This window comes from Malania oleifera, chromosome 1 (genome assembly GCF_029873635.1).
Source record: "Malania oleifera isolate guangnan ecotype guangnan chromosome 1, ASM2987363v1, whole genome shotgun sequence".
Taxonomy (NCBI): domain Eukaryota; kingdom Viridiplantae; phylum Streptophyta; class Magnoliopsida; order Santalales; family Ximeniaceae; genus Malania; species Malania oleifera.
Genome location: NC_080417.1, coordinates 50936819 through 50955601, shown reverse-complemented (window position 1 = coordinate 50955601; position 18783 = coordinate 50936819). Strand labels below are relative to the sequence as shown.

The 18783-nt window shown below is 38.0% G+C and overlaps 1 protein-coding gene across 1 annotated transcript; it reads left to right on the top strand.

The window, feature by feature from the left end:
• Positions 1-368: 368 nt before the first annotated feature.
• On the top strand, positions 369-18387 carry LOC131160415 (la-related protein 1C-like). Its single transcript, XM_058116083.1, has 6 exons — positions 369-1108; positions 1225-1834; positions 1928-2078; positions 2202-2292; positions 16962-17033; positions 17213-18387. Exons 1-6 carry the CDS (start codon positions 620-622, stop codon positions 17546-17548), a joined length of 1749 nt encoding a protein of 582 aa, XP_057972066.1. The 5' UTR covers positions 369-619; the 3' UTR covers positions 17549-18387.
• Positions 18388-18783: the final 396 nt, after the last annotated feature.

Below are 18783 nucleotides of genomic sequence, written 5' to 3'. Positions count from 1 at the left end.
AATTAACCCGACAGCTTAGATTTTAAGTTATGAATTTAAATTAGTATAAATTTAGATAAAATATTTTGTAAAATTATTATAAATTTTATTTAAATTCAAAGTTTAAATTTATGACCACCCTACACTACGGAGGGGGTGTTAAAAGGAGGACAAAACTGTAATATAAGACAAATTATTGGGGGGTTAAAGGGGTGTTAAAAGGAGGCCCGTTCTAAGCGGTGTGAATCCATGAATTACCCGTAATCGCAATCCCCGGAAACACGAGTGCGCAAATCGAAGGGCACTTCACTCGTAAAAAAGCACAAAACTGAAGGGCACATCCGTAAATTGACATCTAGCAGAAACCGGGCATCCCCCACAAGTCTCCAATGCAAAGCAAAGGGCCAAACAAGGGAAGGGGGGAGAGAGAGATCGTCTCCGTAGCTCGCCTCGTGCCTCATTCCTTCTGCGCATTCGGATCCTCAGTGACCCATCGACGAATCTTTGGAACTCCTCTTCGCATTACCCTTTGCTGCTGCTCTAATTCCTCCAATATTGTTCTCCTCTCCGAAAGTTTTTGATCCTCCGACCACTTTCATCTCCGATCACCCATCGACACTCTTCCGAAACCCTAAGCTCGATGGCCACCGCCGCTAATTCATCCGCAACCACTCACTCTCCTCGTTATTCCTCTTCTGAGAACCTCAACAGCGCCCAATCTCGCCGCGCCTCCAGAGGCGTATCATCGCCGTGGACACAGATTGTCCGCGGTGGCGAGTCCGAGTCGATCTCCGCCGTACCCTCCTCACCGTCATCCTCATCGGCGGCCGCGGTTTCCCGGGAGCAAATCAACCCTTCCTTCGATTGCTTGCCCGCGAGGGCTTCTAATTCTGACGATTTTGCGGCTGAGGCCCAACTCGAGAGCCCCGATAACGGTAACGGTAGCGGCAATGCTGCCAAGAAGCCAGCTTGGAACAAGCCCTCAAATGGTGCCTTCGCCGTCGAGGTTGGTCCGGTCATGGGAGCGGTTTCTTGGCCTGCTTTATCGGAGTCAGCTAGGGCTTCTGCAAAGTCGCCATCCGAATCATTGAAACCTCCCGCCGATAGATCATCGGTTGCCCCACCACAGGTTTTCGGTTCTTGACATTTTTTTTAGTAATTTTTAGCTGTGTTTTAACGTACTTCAAAGGTCGCTCAGATTTGCATGTTTGCATTTCATTTGATTCTACATTTTTATTATCACAGGGAGCTGGAATTGCATCTTCTTCATCTTCTTCATCATCATCATCATCTTCTTCTTCTCCGTCTTCTTCGTCTCTGTCTTCATCTTCTCCGTCATCGCAAAAGCAAGTAATTAATAATGCAAATTCTAATTCTACTCCAAACCATGCATTACCCACGCGCCAAAAATCTATAAAGCGCGGTGGAGCAAGCACGCCTTTGCCTTCTACTAACGGCGTTGCTCAGGTGGCTGCAGCATCATCGGGTGCAGTGGTGGAATTACCTCCAAATAATCCTTCTCCAAGAGACCATACACATAAGAATACTAATTGGGACTCAGCACAAAGAGGGTCACAATCTCATAGCAGCAGTGATCACCCTCAACATCGCAGCTCATTCAGGAGAGGCAGTGGCGGTCCGCATCCACGGGGAGATGGTTCTTACCATCACAATTATGGGGGCAGGCGTGACCATGACCGTGGGAATCATGATTGGAATCCTCATCGAAATTTCAACGGTAGAGACACACAGAGAGTTGTTCCCACTCCAAGGGGCTTTATAAGACCCCAACACCACACACCCCCCTTCATTACACCCCCACCGGTTCGACCTTTTGGCAACCCCATAAGTTTTGGTAAGATATACTTGTATTGAAGTGTGATTAATATTATTGTGTTAAACAAAATGTGGGTTTGTGCTAGTTTGTAATTTCCTCATCCATTGTCAGAGCTGGCATCACCACCAATGGTGTACATCCCTCATGAATCCTTTAGAGGTGTGCCTTTTATTGCACCGATACCACCTCATGCAATGATTTTCTCTGCAGTGGATGCTCAGTTGCATGCTGAGATAGTTACTCAGATAGAATATTATTTCAGGTACTGATTTTTTTTTTTTTTGGGTATGTGGCTAATTGTTTGTGTAGAGTATCATCACCATCATATTATTATAAATGTGTTGGAAACTTAACGACTATTGCACCTCGCATTCGTTTATTGCAGTAATGAGAATTTGATTAAAGATACATACTTGCGGCAGAACATGGATGACCAAGGCTGGGTTCCTATTAAATTAATAGCAGGCTTCAACAAAGTGAGTTGTTTGTGGATAACTGAGTGGTTACTACATGTATATTGACAATAAGACTTGTTCATTTATTTAAATTTGTGTTTTTCGGTTAATTTATGTTAACAAGCTTCTTATGTATCCTAAGTTCTTACTTCTATGCTCATTTGTCATATCGATGACAACTATGGCCACCATTGGATTGTTATTGCATTGAGGATTTTGACTTTTGAGTGATAATTTGATCAAGATGCTTCATGGCAGATCATTGCTGTCCATATTAAGATGTCTTTTAGGCTTACTTTGGTTTTGACTTTCTTGAAGTTTTGTAGATCGTGTCATTTTCTTTTCCCTTGTTCAACCCCTAATGCTTTTTTCATGGAATCTTGGGAAGATTTTTTCTTTTATGGGATTGTTATCACATTTGTAGGCAATATTTGTGCATTTTGGATTATGCACACAATATTAAGAGAATGGATGGATGGAGGATTAGAAGAAAAGAGTTCTCCAAATGTTGCGTTTCTACCTAGATGAAAGTTAGTGTCTTATTATTAAGATCTATTAAAATATTTTGACATGCTTTGTGTTTGTTTGAAGCAAAGTCAATTTTCTCTTGGATTTGTGTTGTGGTTTCTCATCTTGCAATGCAAATTCTGCTGCATGGCATAAATGAATATGTACATGATCGTAAATTTAGGTGAAATTTTTTTTGTCATTCTATATTTGGGTCGCATGGCCAATGAGTAATTTGCCCTGCTTTTCTTCTTTCACACAACTCATGTCATCTCTCACTTTTTGATGAGAGTCAGTCAGGAGTATGTTGCATCTTTCAAGTGTGTACCTAGAAAATTGGTGTTGTATTAACAAAGAATTTGAGGGTGTCATTTGCAAAGCCCCTATTTCATTCACTAGTGGTCTTGTTTTGGTTAGATTTCTTATCCAAATGTCTAGGTTTTAAGTGACTTCAACCAATTTTATTTATAATCCATCCTAACACTACGGTAATTCCCTTGGTGCATGTGTTTCCTGTAATATTAGTTTTTGCATCTTCAAGCTAAACCATTTCTATGATTTACGTGTACTGTCCTTGATGCTATCTCCTAATTCTACGTTTGGTTTGTAGAATGTCTAATCCTAGGAATAGATTAGTTATAATAGGTTAGTTACAATTAGTTATACAAAATATTATGTTGATGCCATAAAACGAATAAAAATGTATAGCTTTTTATGAGTCCCTAACATGGGCTAGACAAGGAATAACTATTCCCAAATTCCACGGTGGAAATTTCTATTTATTTATTATTACATGTTGAATGAAATAGTAAGAAACGTACATGGAATAGCTATTACCTACATGCCTAATATTTTCACTATATTCCATCTTATTCCAAGAAATAGCTATTCCACGAACTTTGCGAGCCGTAATTTCTTTTGAGCTTGAATGGAGCTTAAGCCCAAGTACACACATAATTTGTCTTGGGAGATAGAATCCCTTACACTGCCAAAATAATGACACTTCTAGATCTTTAGGATGATCTGCTAGGATTAAGCTCAATCAGAACTTTGGTAAACCTCTAAGCACATTTGTTAGCCTCCTGATACTTTTGTTGAATTTAAAGTTTGCTCAATGTGCTCTTTGCATTTGGAGAATAGGATCACACAATCGAGTGGTATCTCTGATCTATGCCTCTTAATCAAGTCTAGAGAACTTTTGGAATCTGGCTCCTCTATTGTTTGTCAGTTTGCCTCATCCCAAGCTTCCAAGATAGACAAAGACACTGCAGTAGTGCCCACGACTCATTTATGTCGTCATTGCACTCTTGTATTTTGCATGAAATTTTTTATTCACTTTCCCTCACTGTCTTTGATTTGGCTTGCCAACCGGACCATACCAAGGTTACTTAAGCGGACAATATCTCACTGGAGTTGGACCCAAGATCGTTACATTTGGTATTAAAGCCACGCTGGAGGAAATCATTTCTGTCGTCATTGCACTATTGTATTTTGTGTGAAATTTTTGATTCACCATCCCTCACCATCGTTGATTTGGCTTGCCAGCTGGATCATACCAAGGTTACTTGTCATGGTCTCTCATCGAATGTGTACTAGAGATATCTTAGACTTATAAGGAGGGTTTGAGCTCAAACTAAGTGAGACGCCTTTTATAGGACAAACTGGTGAGGTCAGTGGGCCAAAGCGAACAATATCTCATTGGAGTGAGACCCAAGACCGTTACATTTGGTATCAAAGCCATGCTGGAGGTATTATCACGTGAGTGGATCCGCCCTGGAGGTACTATTATGTGAGTGGATTCTACATAGAGGCGTAAACCACTTTGATGAGGACGTTGGAGATTGGACGAGAGAGTTTGTCATGGTCTTACATTGGATGTGTACTAGGGAGGTCATGTTGATGAGAACGTCAGAAATCAGGCAGAAGAGCATGTTACAGTCTCATATCGGATGTGTACTAGAAAATCACACTACAAGGACGTCAAAGATTGGACGGGAAATGTGTCACCGTCTCACATCGAATGTGTACTAGAGACGTTTTTTATGGCATAAATCCGTGAGGTCAGTGGGTCAAAGCGGACGACACCTTATCGGAGTTGGGCCCAAGATCATTACATTACTCTTTGAACATCCATTTGCGATGACTTTAGCCCAGTCCTATGGAGGATTGAATAGGAAGCTAATTTTGATCCCCTTTTTTTTTAATCCTTGGACTATTAATCACTGCTTAGAGCCTTGATTGAGCAATAGACTTAACTTCTATCCAAAGCTGTATAATGGGATTATGGTGTGAGGAGTGATGATTCATGATAGGCGAGCATCTCCATCCCTGGAGCTCTCAGTAGGTGCACAAAAGCACCACTTGCCAATCCATCTTGGTGCTTATTATAATTATTATTCATTTGAATCAGGTTTCCTGTGAGGTAGAGAAGAAATCCCTTTGATGGTCCTTGGCTTTCTAGGCTTTCTGCTTTTCAAAGCAAAGATGTGTCGATAAATATGAAATTCATCAAAGAAAGAGAATGGAAAGATGCAAGAAATGGTGAACAATATGTCTTCCTATAGAAAACTGAAAAATAATTGCAGAAAGGCAGCCTTGCTATCCCTTTGCATGTCATACGAAGGGAGTTCCTTGAAACATACCATAAGAACCCAAATGGAGCAAAGAAAGACCACTTTATCCCACAACAAATATGATTTGGTTGCCTTATTTATGAGATTTTTGAGAATGCTTGCATTTATCTTCATCCACAATGCCCTTAATATAATAGATAGCACAATTGCACAAGTATTGTGCCTTTCTTACTTAAAAACCCCAATGCCTCACTAACATGAATTCATATGTTGTTTGTGGGAGAACCTATGCCTCACCAAACAAGGAAAAAGAGTGTTACCCATTGCCAAGAGATGTCTTGCCATTCAACAATGTAGAAAAAGATGCTAATTTGTCTCATTAGATTCTAAACACATCATTCAAATATTTAGGTTGATTGCCTTATTCTTCACTTGTAATAAATCATTAGGATTAATCCTTTTAAGAATGCAAGCGCATAGCTTAATTTTAATAGGATGTGTATCCTTCCAAATTACATTTTCCAATAGAAAAGAAAAATAAATGAAGAATTGATTCAGAAGAAAAGAAATTTGAAGTATCCCTCAACCAAATTTGTGAATAAATCTACAAGTGATGAAAAATGAACCCAAAACTCTCAACAAATTAGCTTGATTGTCGATCTCTCTTTTATTAAGATATAAAAATTAAAAAAAAAAGAAGGGAAAAATGGAAAATCCTAGGAAAGGGAGCTCCCTCCAATGAATAAAAAGAAGCAATTGGAGCGTGTATTGATTAAAGTATGAAAACAAATGGGAAATGTGACAAATTGCCAAGGCTTGCTTGACAAGCATGCTCACTACTTCTAACATCCCTTTCCCACCCATTACAACGAATGCTTATCATATTCATAACTGTGTGCCAAACAGGGAACCAACTTTTAAGGAAAAGCTCCATAAACATTTCCCTACTGGAGAGGTTCTTAGAAACCAAATTACCAAGTGCTAGACACCCTTATGATTCAATTTTCCTAACCACGTCCTAGATAACCCTCTTGCTATCCTTATACTAGGCCATAAAAAACCCCTTATAGTCTTCTCTACTCTCTCAACAACGCTAATTGAGATTTTTTGAGAAGGGGCAAAAAGTAAATGAGAATATAGAGGCTAAGTGATAAGACCCTAGGGTTTTATCTTGGAGAAATTGGGGAAATTTTGAGAAGGGAAAATAGTAAGAGAAAATAAGGTTTGATCACTTTGAGGGGATCTGCCTTCAAATTAGCCGAAGGCTATGAATTATGTTATTGCTTGGATGGAAAAGCCTAGTAGGGTTGCATATATATATATATATATATGTAGGGTTGAGAAACTTCTATTAGGAATGTAAAATTTTCCAATCCAAGTCCTTAATGGACTCAATCCCAATTGATTTGGGAATCATAACGCATCAATAAAAATCTCAACATTAAATAATCCTAACATTAAATTAAATTCATTGGGAATCATAATAGGTTAATTAGAAATCCTAGTTGATTTGGGAATCCTAACATTCTTGTCTCCTTTAAATCAGCCATGGCCTTGAGGCTGAGCAGCGATAAACTCTGGGATTTTTCCTCCAAGGATTGATGAGTTTCCGAAGTTGCATCTTAAGATGGTAAGTGGGACTAGTGAACTAAAACTTCTATGATGTTTTGAATTTTATGTTTGACCACCCAACGATCCAAAATTGCTTGTGGCTGCACTTGAACCTCACCCATAGGTGCAAAATCAGGCAAGTGGCGCTGCACTGTAACTTGCTTCCTTAACTTCTTTTTGAGGCAAAAGACATGAAAAATTGGATGTATCTTAGAACCTGTTAGTAAGTCAAGACGATCAGCAATAGAGCTTATATGTTTTAGGATCTTATAAGGCCCGTAGAGTCGAGGAGCCAACTTCATTGAAGAATGAACAATCACAGATATATGTGTATAGGGCTGTAGCCTGAGAAATACCCAATCTCCTACCGAGAATTCCCTTTCACTATGGTGCTTATCAACTTCTTGTTTCATACGAGCTTAAACTACAACAAAATTTTCCTTGAGGAGCTGAACTTGATCAACTTTGGACTATCCAACTGAATACCTAACAAGAACATGTGGAGCTTGACCATAAACAACCTTAAATGGAGTCAACTTGATGGAGGAATGATAAGTGGTGTTATACCACCATTCCGTTGATGGGAGCCATCACACCCAATCCTTCGGTTTGTGGCTAGCAAAGCAATGTAGATAAGTCTCCAAGCACTTGTTAACAACTTCAATTTGCCCATTTGATTGTGGATGATATGCAGTGTTCATATTCAATTGTGTTCCTTGCAAGCGGAAACACTCCTTCCGAAAGTTACTGGTAAAGACTTTGTCATGATCACTGACAATAGAGTGAGGAATTCCATGCAGCTTGATAATATTCTCAACAAAAGTATGAGCAACACTATAGTAGTATAAGGGTGAGTTATGACACAAAAATGAGCATATTTTGTGAGACGGTCCACAACAACAAAAATAGTAGACTTACCATGAGAAGATGGTAGTCCCTCAATGAAATCCATCAAGATATTAGTCCAAGCTTTTTGTGGAACAGGAAGAGGTTGTAGAAAGCTTGGACCCACCACGGTTTCTCTCTTCTGTTGTTATCAAACATCACATTCTGTCACAAACTTTTTGATTGCACCCTTCATTCCCTTACAATAAAATTCTCGAGAAATGCGCTTGTAGGATCTAAGAAAACTAGAGTGACCTGCACCTGGTGATGCATGTAATTCTTGTAGTATGGTTTGCTTGTGGGCTGAATTAGGCACTAATAAAATCCTCGCTTTATACAGTTAGTTTAAAGAGTTCGAAAGGTAAGGCGGGATTGAAGTTGGCATTTTTGTAGCTTTTGGATGATACCTTTAGTTTCAAGATTTTGTCACAATTTCTTTATGATTTGTTCAAGAGTAGTAAATGCAGGTACAAAAATAGCTATAACTTCAACTTGTTTTGGAAGTTATGAGAGTGCATCTGCGACCACATTCTCGATCCCTCTCTTGTAAATATTCTCATGGTCATAGCCCAACAACTTAGTGATCCACTTTTGTTGTTCCATGGAAGATTCGGTGCTCCAAAAACTACTTTAAACTCTTGTGATTAGTTCGGATTTGGAAATGCCGACCAATTAAATATGGTTCCACTTTGTAGCTGCATGCACTATGGCTAGCATTTCATTGTCATAAATAAATATGCTGATGTGGGATGTAGAAAGAGCCTTACTGGTAAAAGCAATGGGCATGTGTCTTGCATTAAATTTCACCAACATCAACTCTTGATGCATTAGAATTGATGATGAACACCTTGTTGAAATTTGGCAGGGCAAGAACTAGTGTGATGGATATTGCGTGCTTAAGCTTGACAAAGGCTTGTTCAACTTCCTCACTCCAGCTAAGTGCATCCTTTTTTAGTAGAGCAGTTAGTGGAGTGCTAATCTTTCCATAATCCTTGATAAACTTGTGATAGTAACCAGTTAACCCCAAAAATCCTTGTAGCATTTTGATTGTTTGTGGAATAGGTCAGTTTGTCATCACTTGTATTTAGAAGGGTCAACTGAAACACCTTCTTGGGAAACAATGTGTCCAATGTATTCCACATGTGATCGAGCACAACTGCATTTAGATTTCTTGACAAACAGATGATGCTCACGAAGAGTGGTGAGTATAATTTGCAAATGACCTAAATGATCTTCAATAGATGAGCTATATATCAGGATATCATTAAAAAATATAACAAACTTACGTAGGTAAGGTTGGAAAATGTCATTCATGAGACTTTGGAAGGTCAAAGGTGCATTGACCCAAAAGGCATAACCAAGAACTAGCAAAGACCATCGTGAGTTATACACGTAGTATTTTGAATGTCATCCCTGTGTACCTGAATCTGGTGATAGCCGTCTTTTGAATGTCATCCTTGTGTACCTGAATTTGGTGATAGCTGAATCTGGTGATAGCCTGATCTCAAGTTGAGTTTGGTGAAGTACTGAGTTCCTCCCATCTCATCGAACAATTCATACACGACAAGGATAGGATATTTAGCCTTCGCATTGTTCTTGTATGGTGCTTGATAATCAACACACATTCACCAAGAGCCATCCTTCTTCACCACCTATAAGACAGGAGAAGAATATGGACTAACACTTGGTTGAATTATACCCACATCTAACATTTCTTTCACTATCTTTTCTATTTCTATTTTCTGAAAATAAGGATAGCGATAAGGATAGACATTAGTAGGGACACTACCTGGCAACAGAGGAATATGGTGATCATGTGTTCACTGAGGTAGCAATCCTTGTGGCTTTGCAAATAGGTCAGAAAATTTTGAAATAAGAGTCTAGCCCTTCATCTTGGCTAGATTGATGTTGTAACTCTAGTGCTTGAAGTTGTACCAAGCAACCATGTCGGTCCTTTTTAAGGAGCTTCTCCATATGATGGGTTGAAACTATAATGACATTACCACAACGTTTACCTTTAAGAGTCACTTTATAGTCATTCACGGCAAACTTCATAACTAGTTTAGAGAAATTCCAAGCTATATAATCTAAAGTCCTTAATCATTCAATTCCCAAAACCACTTCATAGTCTTCTAGTGCCAGCATTGCTCCATAGGATAGGCTAGTCATGTAGCAATTTTAGCGTCCGTAAAATTATTTGTGCTACCCCTATCTATTAAGATAGTCATAGGTTGGCATTTTAGGAAGCCACTAGTTTCATGGTTTGAGGACTAGCATAACCAGCTAAAGCATGAATTGAAGAAGTGATAGATTCATCATTATCATCAGATTCCATACCTTCATGATTTTAATAAGGGGGGTTATCCTCAACCTCTACTGGCTCTTCCACTGGTTCAATCATCAACAGTTGTCCTTTTTTTGCAGCGGTACCCTCTATACCACTTTTCATCACAATGCTAGCACAAACCTTTTGTCATTCTCTCTATAAGTTCCTCCTGAGTCAAACTTTTGGCAAGAGAATTGCGAGGAGCAAGTGATGTGATAGTGCTGCTAACATTTTGCTTGCTAATGGTCTTGTTGGAGTGACATCGTTCTTCTCCCAACTTCTCTTCTTCTAACTGTGCAAAGGAATTTGCAGCAGTCATAGTACATGGCCAACGTACTTTGACCTCACGCCGAATGTTAGGTAGGGGACCTTAAACAAAAGTATTGATGAGTTGGCTTTCATTCCAATCTTTAGTCTTGTTTGATAGCCACTCAAATCGTGTCTGGTACTCCAATATAGTGCTAGTTTGGCGTATTTTAGCAAGCTTTCCATCGATATTCTCATATCTAGTGGGCTCAAATCGGACAAGTAGTCTGGCAACAAATTCAGCCCATGAAGGCATTCCATAACGAGCTTCAAACCAGTCATACCATTGAATAGCATCAAACTTTAGATGTTTTTGGAGTGCAGTGAAAGTATTTTTCAGCCCTAGAAACCAACTGGTAGGGTCTTCACTGTCTCACCGAGGAAATTCCACCTTCATACAAGAAGGGCCACAATCATGCTCTCCTTGGTAACTTCCTTCATGCACATATGGCTGCTCCCTACGATTAGCTGATGTAGAGGCATTCTCTTTGTGGGAAGATATAATGAGTGGTTTAGAGAGTGATGCTTGGATATCTTCGAATTGAGACTTAGACCTGATATCATGTTTAGCGTGTGCATGTGCACGAGATTTCAGGCAGCACCTAAAGAGTCGCACCTTTTAGCAATCAAGAGGATACTTAGGTACCTTATTGGGACCATTGATTTAGGATTATGGTTAAACTCCTGAAATGATGCTGTGAGACTGGTGATGGCCGGCATGATCTCGGCTTTTGACGGAAAAAATAAACAATCAGTAAATGTTATTCATAATTGCAAGAAAAATTGGAAATTAAAACATATTGCTAAGTTCAGCCTTTAGCTTAGCTTCTATTTGGGACATTGCTGAATTTTCTGAGGCCATTGTGTGTGAATAAAGACCAAGAATTCCAAGATCTTGCTTTTGTTGGCGGGTTAAATGACATCCACATGAACGCCAGCTCTGATACCAAATTATAAGACACTAGGGTTTTATCATGGATAAATTGAGGAAAGTTTAAGAAGGAAAAATTGCAAGGGAAAATAGGGTTTGATCATTTCGAGGTGATCTGCCTCCAAATTAGTCAAAGACTATAAATTATGTTATTGCTTGGATGGAAAAGCCCCGTAGGGTTACATATATATAGGGTAAGGAAACTTCTATTAGGAATGTAAAATATCTCAATCCAAGTCCTTAATGGACTCAATCCTGATTGATTTGGGAATCTGAATACATTAAATAAAAATCCCAACATTAAATAGAAAATCCCAATTGATTTGGGAATCCTAAGACTATGATACAGTTGAACGCCCAACCGAAGACAAGACTCCTCTAATTCACAGTGACCCGTGTTAATGCTAGCCACAACATTCTTAGACATGTTGATCCTCAATTTCTGAAATATTTTCTAAAAAAAATTCTTAACAAAACAAGAACTTTAGGATATCTCAATCCCCTAGAGGCGTTAACCAAATGACTGGCCTTTCACATGATGCATATTCTTGTAGAGTAGACTGACAGATGACTTATCAAATTTCTCCAAACCGACACTAAACCCTTCTTCTCCAACTCCCTATCACAGGTTCTCTGTTCTCAGAATCCAGTTTAAAAATAATAATCCGTGCACCCTTACTGTTAACATCCTCAACCACCCCAGTAGTGAACAGTGCGACATAGAGTTAATCTACCCTTTATAAGAATGTTTTTCTCCTAGTCACTGGATTACCTCCTGAAGGCTGATAAAAATTAGTCAAACTCTTAACTCACAGAACCCATATGTAACTAAGAGCAGGCCGAAGTTGTGTGACGAATAAGATGTGGAGTGTTGGCAAGGATTTACCAGAAAAGGCTAGCCACACTCGGGATGTTCTCTAGCTTCAATCTTCTTCTCTAGGTTAGGTTTCTTGTGGCTAACATCCTCCACAGTGGTCATCTGCTAGGGAGATTTTGTCATAAACCTGCCATCCAAAGCAAGCATCCATACAACCCTATCCTTAGGCTTGATATTGAGTCCCACTGGAATGCAAAGCTTTGTAAATGTAGTTCCTTCTCTCTCTCATTCTTCTAATCACCACATATTTTTTTCTTCTGTTTTCTGTTGTTTTTCTAGTCCACATCTTCAGTATATATAAGTATTGAGCCATTCAGCATCTTCTATGCTGAGTGCTTATGTTGCAGTTGTATTTCTTTCATAATTTTCAGTTATTCCATATTACTAAGCGCAACTGACACTATAGATAAATTAGCTTTTAACAAATTTAATGATTCCTCTAATTTGATGGTTCCTGTTCTTTGTTTTTTTTCTTTTAAAAAAATTGAAGTTGCTTTTTTTTTTTGTGGGTATTTGGGTGTGTGGTTGGATATTTTTTCAATAAAGAAATCAAGGTATGGATGTCTGCAGCCTCTGTTAAGTTGGAAAACAAAAAAATTTTAGCTTCTGTACAGATCCCCCAAAGAGAGGCTGTCTGAAGTTTATTTTGGACTTCTTTGTACCATTTGACATATGAAAATGTTGACCGTAAATTGTCATGTCTTGTACTGGTGATTTCCCTGTCATTCCAGCTGGCTTGTATTTGCATTCTGGTCATTCAGTTTAGATTTTGAAAGTGCAGAAGAATGCTATTTGTGTGCATGAGTTTGGCACATGGCTTGTGACATAGAGGCTGGCAGGAATGTTAGCATGTGACTTTTCTGCTGTGATGAGGCTCCATTCGGATCAAAGATTTTTGAAGAGAAAAGGAAAGGAGAAGAAGGACACCAACTTTCCATTGTATTTTCTCTATGTTAAATGCTATTAAGAATGAAAGGCTATGCAAATATGATTGAGAACTAACAAAAATAAGAGGGTCATGACATGTAATGATGTAAACTAAAAATTTTGTTCATTCATTTATTTATTTTTTAAAACTTTCCTTCTCATTCTCTCTAATAACCAAGCAAGAAAATTGAATTTCTTCACAGTACTTGCATTCTGCTGTGGAAGCTGGAATGCCAAAGAGAAGGAAATAATGATGCTGGTGGTGAGATGGACTTGCTCCAAGTTTTTTTGCTTTTTTGAAGTTTTCATTTTGGTGGCAGCTCACTTTTTCTTCTGAATTTCACTTTCTAAGCTGGAACACTAACAGTTATTTCTTTTGTATATTAATATGTTAACTGCTTTGGATCATGTATGCATAAGAGTCATTGTTTGTTGCTCAGTTGGGTTACATGCTGAGACATTGTGGCTTTCAAGAAGAAACAGAACTTGACTGTGTCCTTTTATGGATGTATTCATCTAGGAGTAACTTGAAGAATTTTAAGCATATGGATTAATTTACTGAATATGACTTGAAAGATTATCTCCACATGCTTTTTCCCCATTTGAATATTGATGTTGAGATTATTTTAGATACGGATATGTCTAGTTATTTCTTTCGACTCGTGTTATGTTCTTTACAAAGTTAATTTCAAGCATATCAAGTGATTTATTGAATAGGGCTTGGAAGATTATCTTCAATACTTATGCTTATATTGACAATGGGTACTCCTGATTGGTTTGAAAGCTCTTCATCCCGTTCCTTGCTCGGTTGAGTTACATGCTGAAACATTGTAGCAGTAAAAAAGAAAACGGAACTTCACTATGTGTCCTTTTATGGATGTATTCATTTAGGTGTAACTTGAAGAATTTCAGGCATATGGATTAATTTACTTAATATGACTTGCAAGATTATCTCCACATGCTTTTCCCCCATTTGAATATTGATGATGAAATTATGCTCGATACTGATATGTCTAGGAATTTCTTTTGACTTGCATTATGTTCTTTTCAAAGTTAACTTCAGGCATTTCAAGTAGTATATTGAATAGGGCTTGGAAGACTATCTTCAGTACTTGCACTTTAGATTATGTTATATTGGTAATGGGTACTCCTGTTTTGATTGAAAGCTCTTTGTCCTTCCCTTATATTTTTTGAATTGCTTTAGTTTGTCTCTCAAAACTGCATAGTATTGAATTCTTTTGACTTATATATATAATCTGACTTTTACCATTAAGCGAGTCATTTAGCTTCACTGATGCGCTGTTAGTTGTTGTGTGTGTGTGTGCTGCACACGTATGTGCATGCATAGTGATATAATCCTTAAGGTTGCCTTGGGTTGGAAACATATCTTAATGAGAAATCTAAAACTTCTTGAATATCACTGAAAGAAAAAACTTGTTTTGTTATACTGCTCTTTAGAAGCACACTAGCTAAGTAGAATGTCTCGATTAGTTCATTAATTCTCACACATTCTTGATTGTCACATTGCCTGCGTGTCACATGTGTGTTTTTCTTCTTTTAGTTTTATTCATAATTAGTTTATAATCTTTTGTTGCTTTAGAACTTAGAAGACTCGTTAGTTTGTCTACGAGTGAAATTCAATCAAATCCTCTGCAGCTCACATTATGCATTTTGATTAGTGCTAATCAGTAGTTATATATGAAATCACTGTATAAATTTTACAACTTTTAAATGCAGTCCTGCAATTGAAAGTGAGCTACATGTTGCAATGCCAAATATGGGGATAGTTATAGCTGGTAAATTGCATTAATGTGCCATCGTACAATTTCAGACATAGCTGGAATGGTTTGTTTTGTAAAATGTGTTGAGCATTTTCTAGGAAACTTAAACGTGCTGCATTGTGGTTATTGTGATTGTACTTCAACTAAGATATTGATTTTTGCATGTAATTTTCCCATTGTGGTTGGTGGGTCATTGATTTTTTTTGTTTATTAATGCTGGCATCAAGGTTCTTGGAGCTCATTGGGACTGTACAACAGCAAAAACATTTATCCTGGCCTTTTTGGAGTGGGCCATATGAATCTTTCATTTTGTGTTTTGTGTGGATGCATTTCATAATGATCTAAAAAAATTTTAGATGGACTCTTGACTGCCCAACTCAATCATCCTCTTTTCTCCAGCCTTTGGGCTGTATGTGAATAAAGAATTTATGCACATTTCAAGCTGAGTTACTGTCACACACCATCATCTTTGAAAATTATAAACCATGAACTAACCTGACCGCAAATGTAAACATTATGCAAACTGAATTCTACTGCAAGTGGCAGACATTCTTCTGTCTTGCGCAGTTTTTGTGTTATTTGATTACCTTCTTTGTGGCACATTGCTTTTGCTTTTGGTTTGTTGAAATTGAGCTCTTCAAGAGGTCTGAAGGGCTACACTGTAGGGTTGCTGGATGCAGTGATTATTTTTTAAATTTGTTACTGTTACTGGTTATTGGATCCAGTATTTTTTAATCCAAAAAAATTAACATTTTACATTCTTTTGATAGGAAGTTATTGTTGTTTCTAGTCCAGTGATGCTCTACTGAAATTATTAGAAAGAAACCAATTCATAAAATCAAGAAACCTGACGGGCTTTAGTTTTTTATTTCGTGTAGCTTATTTCCTAGTTAGGAATGATCGAGTTGATATCTTGGTAATGAATTCAGTACTCCCTTTTGCTCAATACGTAGCAATAGTATTTGATTGGCCATATATATTGGCAAAGCTATTGTCATTTATTTTTATCCCAAATCCTGCCTTACTTTTACCTTTTCTTTACTGAATTTTGTGCAATACTTGACTTCATTATATTTTTTTTAAACCTGCCTTGGAGCTTCACAGATGAAAGTTGCATGCTAGTAGGCATAATTAGGAGCCTTTTTCTTTGATTTCACTTTGATGCACTGCATCCTTTCTTGATAAAACTATGTATTGGAGCTTTGTTGGGTTAGTTGAACAAGTGTTAAATCACTCTAGGTTTTTGTGTAGTTTTATCATTGGGAATTATTAATTTTAGCGTTTGCATAGCATCTATAGAATTCCTGTTCATGATTTTCCCTTGGGGTTAGGAGCTGCCTTCTTTCCAAAACCTCTTATTTTTAAATTTTAAAAAAAATTTAAATTTGAGTGCAAGGTCTATAACAATGGACAATGGTGATGGGGGTTGGAAGCTGCCAAGCTGCCTTCTTTGCAACGCCTCTTATTTTTCTTTTTATTTTTTTATAAAAATTTACGTGCAAGGTCTATAAGAATGGACAATGTCGACAGTTCAATTTCTAATCTCTTATAGAGCCATACGCCCAGAGAGGACCACCCGTTTGAATTTTGGAATTATTTGCTATATATGCTTGAAACTTCTATGCAACTGATTATGCATTTTGTGTATAAATAACATGTCTGGTTTAAATTTCCTACTGGTTTCTACCTTAAAATATGTGATGAAAGCATTAAAAAGAATTTGGTGAATTGAATCTGGAAATGGTTTTACTTGTTTGCCATTATATATTTTTATTTGACCTGTCAATCGATTATTTCCTACATTTCCTCTGAATGGGTGATTCCTTAGCAATATATCCTATTTCTGGTCCCCGCCTCTCTTCTAAAAACTTGATGATATTGTTGTGACATTTTTTGCCCTTGCCAATCCAACTGATTTGAAGCATCCTTTATTTTGGTTGCTCCAATTTTGCCTTCCCTTTTCTAGGTTAAGAAGTTGACAGATAATATCCAGCTTATATTGGATGCCCTGCGAACTTCAAATGTTGTGGAAGTACAGGTACAACTCTTCGTCATTCATGATTTATCTAGATGCTTTCAATTGTTGCAAATTTCTTTTTTTTTTTTTTTCGTTCTCTCTTATTTTTAGCTGGGCCCAGTAATCCAGCAGAGCTTGATGCTTTCAATTTGATTTTGGCTATCTAGTAGTGTTGTAATCACTTTTTCCTTGTATTGCAGGGGGACAAGGTAAGGAAGCGTAATGACTGGATGAGATGGGTTATGCGACCAGTTCAGTTTCCTGTAGTTTCAGGCTCTCAGACCTTTGGAAGATCTAGTAATGACATGCTGGCAGCACGTGTCCAGGGTGTTGCACTGGAGGAAAGAACTGAGGATGTTAGTGCAAGCAGTCGAGCAGATATTTGCACTGAGGCATTGCTTAGTAGATCATTGTCCGGGGATATAATTAACCAGCCACAGCAATCCAGCAGTGAAGTGAAGGGCCGCGGCGTGGTTCAGGTCGGTTCTGATAGCATCATTTCAGCGAGAAATTCAAGTAAGAGAGAGTTTTGCTAGTGCACACTAGAAAGTACAAAAGAATTCGTTGAATGCAGGAGGGGAAGTGTGGGGAGGGGGGGAGGGGTTAATGATGAATGTTCTTGCTTTTCCTGGGTGATGACTCTCATGGAATGATAGAAAAATGATTTCTCCAAAAGAGGGAAAAAAAAAGGATGGAGAAAAAAGCTTTTAAAAAAAAAAAAAAAAAAACCTGAAGAAAGGCCAACAATTGGGAGGGAAAAAAAAAAGGGAGGATTTATGATTGAGCTGAACGGCGTGAGTTTGTTGGGATCTGCGTGAGTTTGTCTTTTTCCTTCGGAAATTTCAATTTTGTTTCCCTGGCTGAACCCCACCCCCCCCATCTTGTTTTTATTTTTATTTTTTGGAATCTGTGGGGGGTGGGGGTGGGTCTGTTTTCCTCTTTAATTTAGGAGCCAAAATGGAGTGGTGGAAGGGCCTTGGCTTTGGGAATCATGCTTTTACTGGGAAGGCAGAGGATAGAGGGGTGGGTTTGGTTTGATGGTGCAACCCTTGCTCACTTCTTGGCATTACCCCCCTCCCCCTTTTTCTTATAATTAATTTTAATTTTAATATTTCAGTCCCTTGTGTTATGAAATTACATTCATATGTATACCTTTTCTCTTCAAATGCCTTTTGAAGATTTTACCCTCATAAGAATGCCCTCGTATTTGTGGGGGCCAGACCTTTGAAGCATCCAGACCTAGATTTAGATTTAAAGAGGGATGATGTTCTTGGTTCCTATGTTTTAAAGATTTGGATGCATTGGAACTTTAACTTTACCTTCTCTGAATATTGGATTTCAAAAAAAAAAAAAAAGTTAAAATCCTTTCTATTTATTTGTTGTGGTGTGATTGCGGACATCTGGGTTTGACATATGGGCACGAAACTCAACACAGCACTATCAAATATTGTAATGTGCAGCATGGTTGCTTAAGATGTTTCCTGTAATTTGAATGGGACTAATATCCTCCAAATGTTAAAGAACACCCTTCCATTATTATATAGAAAAATGTTGTCACTGTCCTATATTCTTGCAACTATGTTACATGTCAAATGACTTATTGGGCCAACTTGGATGGTCATATTGTCGGGTGGGTTACGGAATGAACTTTGGGTAACACGAATTTGATGATGGAAATGTTATGGAACCTATATTGAATGTCATTGCGGCATTGTGATTGCTTAGCTGTTGTCTTGGTGCTGCATGATCATTTGACCTAGTTGGTTATTCA

Coding starts and splice junctions, on each gene's coding strand:
- LOC131160415 (XM_058116083.1), top strand. CDS start 620: ATGGCCACCGCCGCTAATTCATCCGCAACCACTCACTCTCCTCGTTAT. Junction 1,835..1,927: donor TGGCAACCCCATAAGTTTTG/GTAAGATATACT, acceptor ATCCATTGTCAG/AGCTGGCATCACCACCAATG. Junction 2,079..2,201: donor CAGATAGAATATTATTTCAG/GTACTGATTTTT, acceptor CGTTTATTGCAG/TAATGAGAATTTGATTAAAG.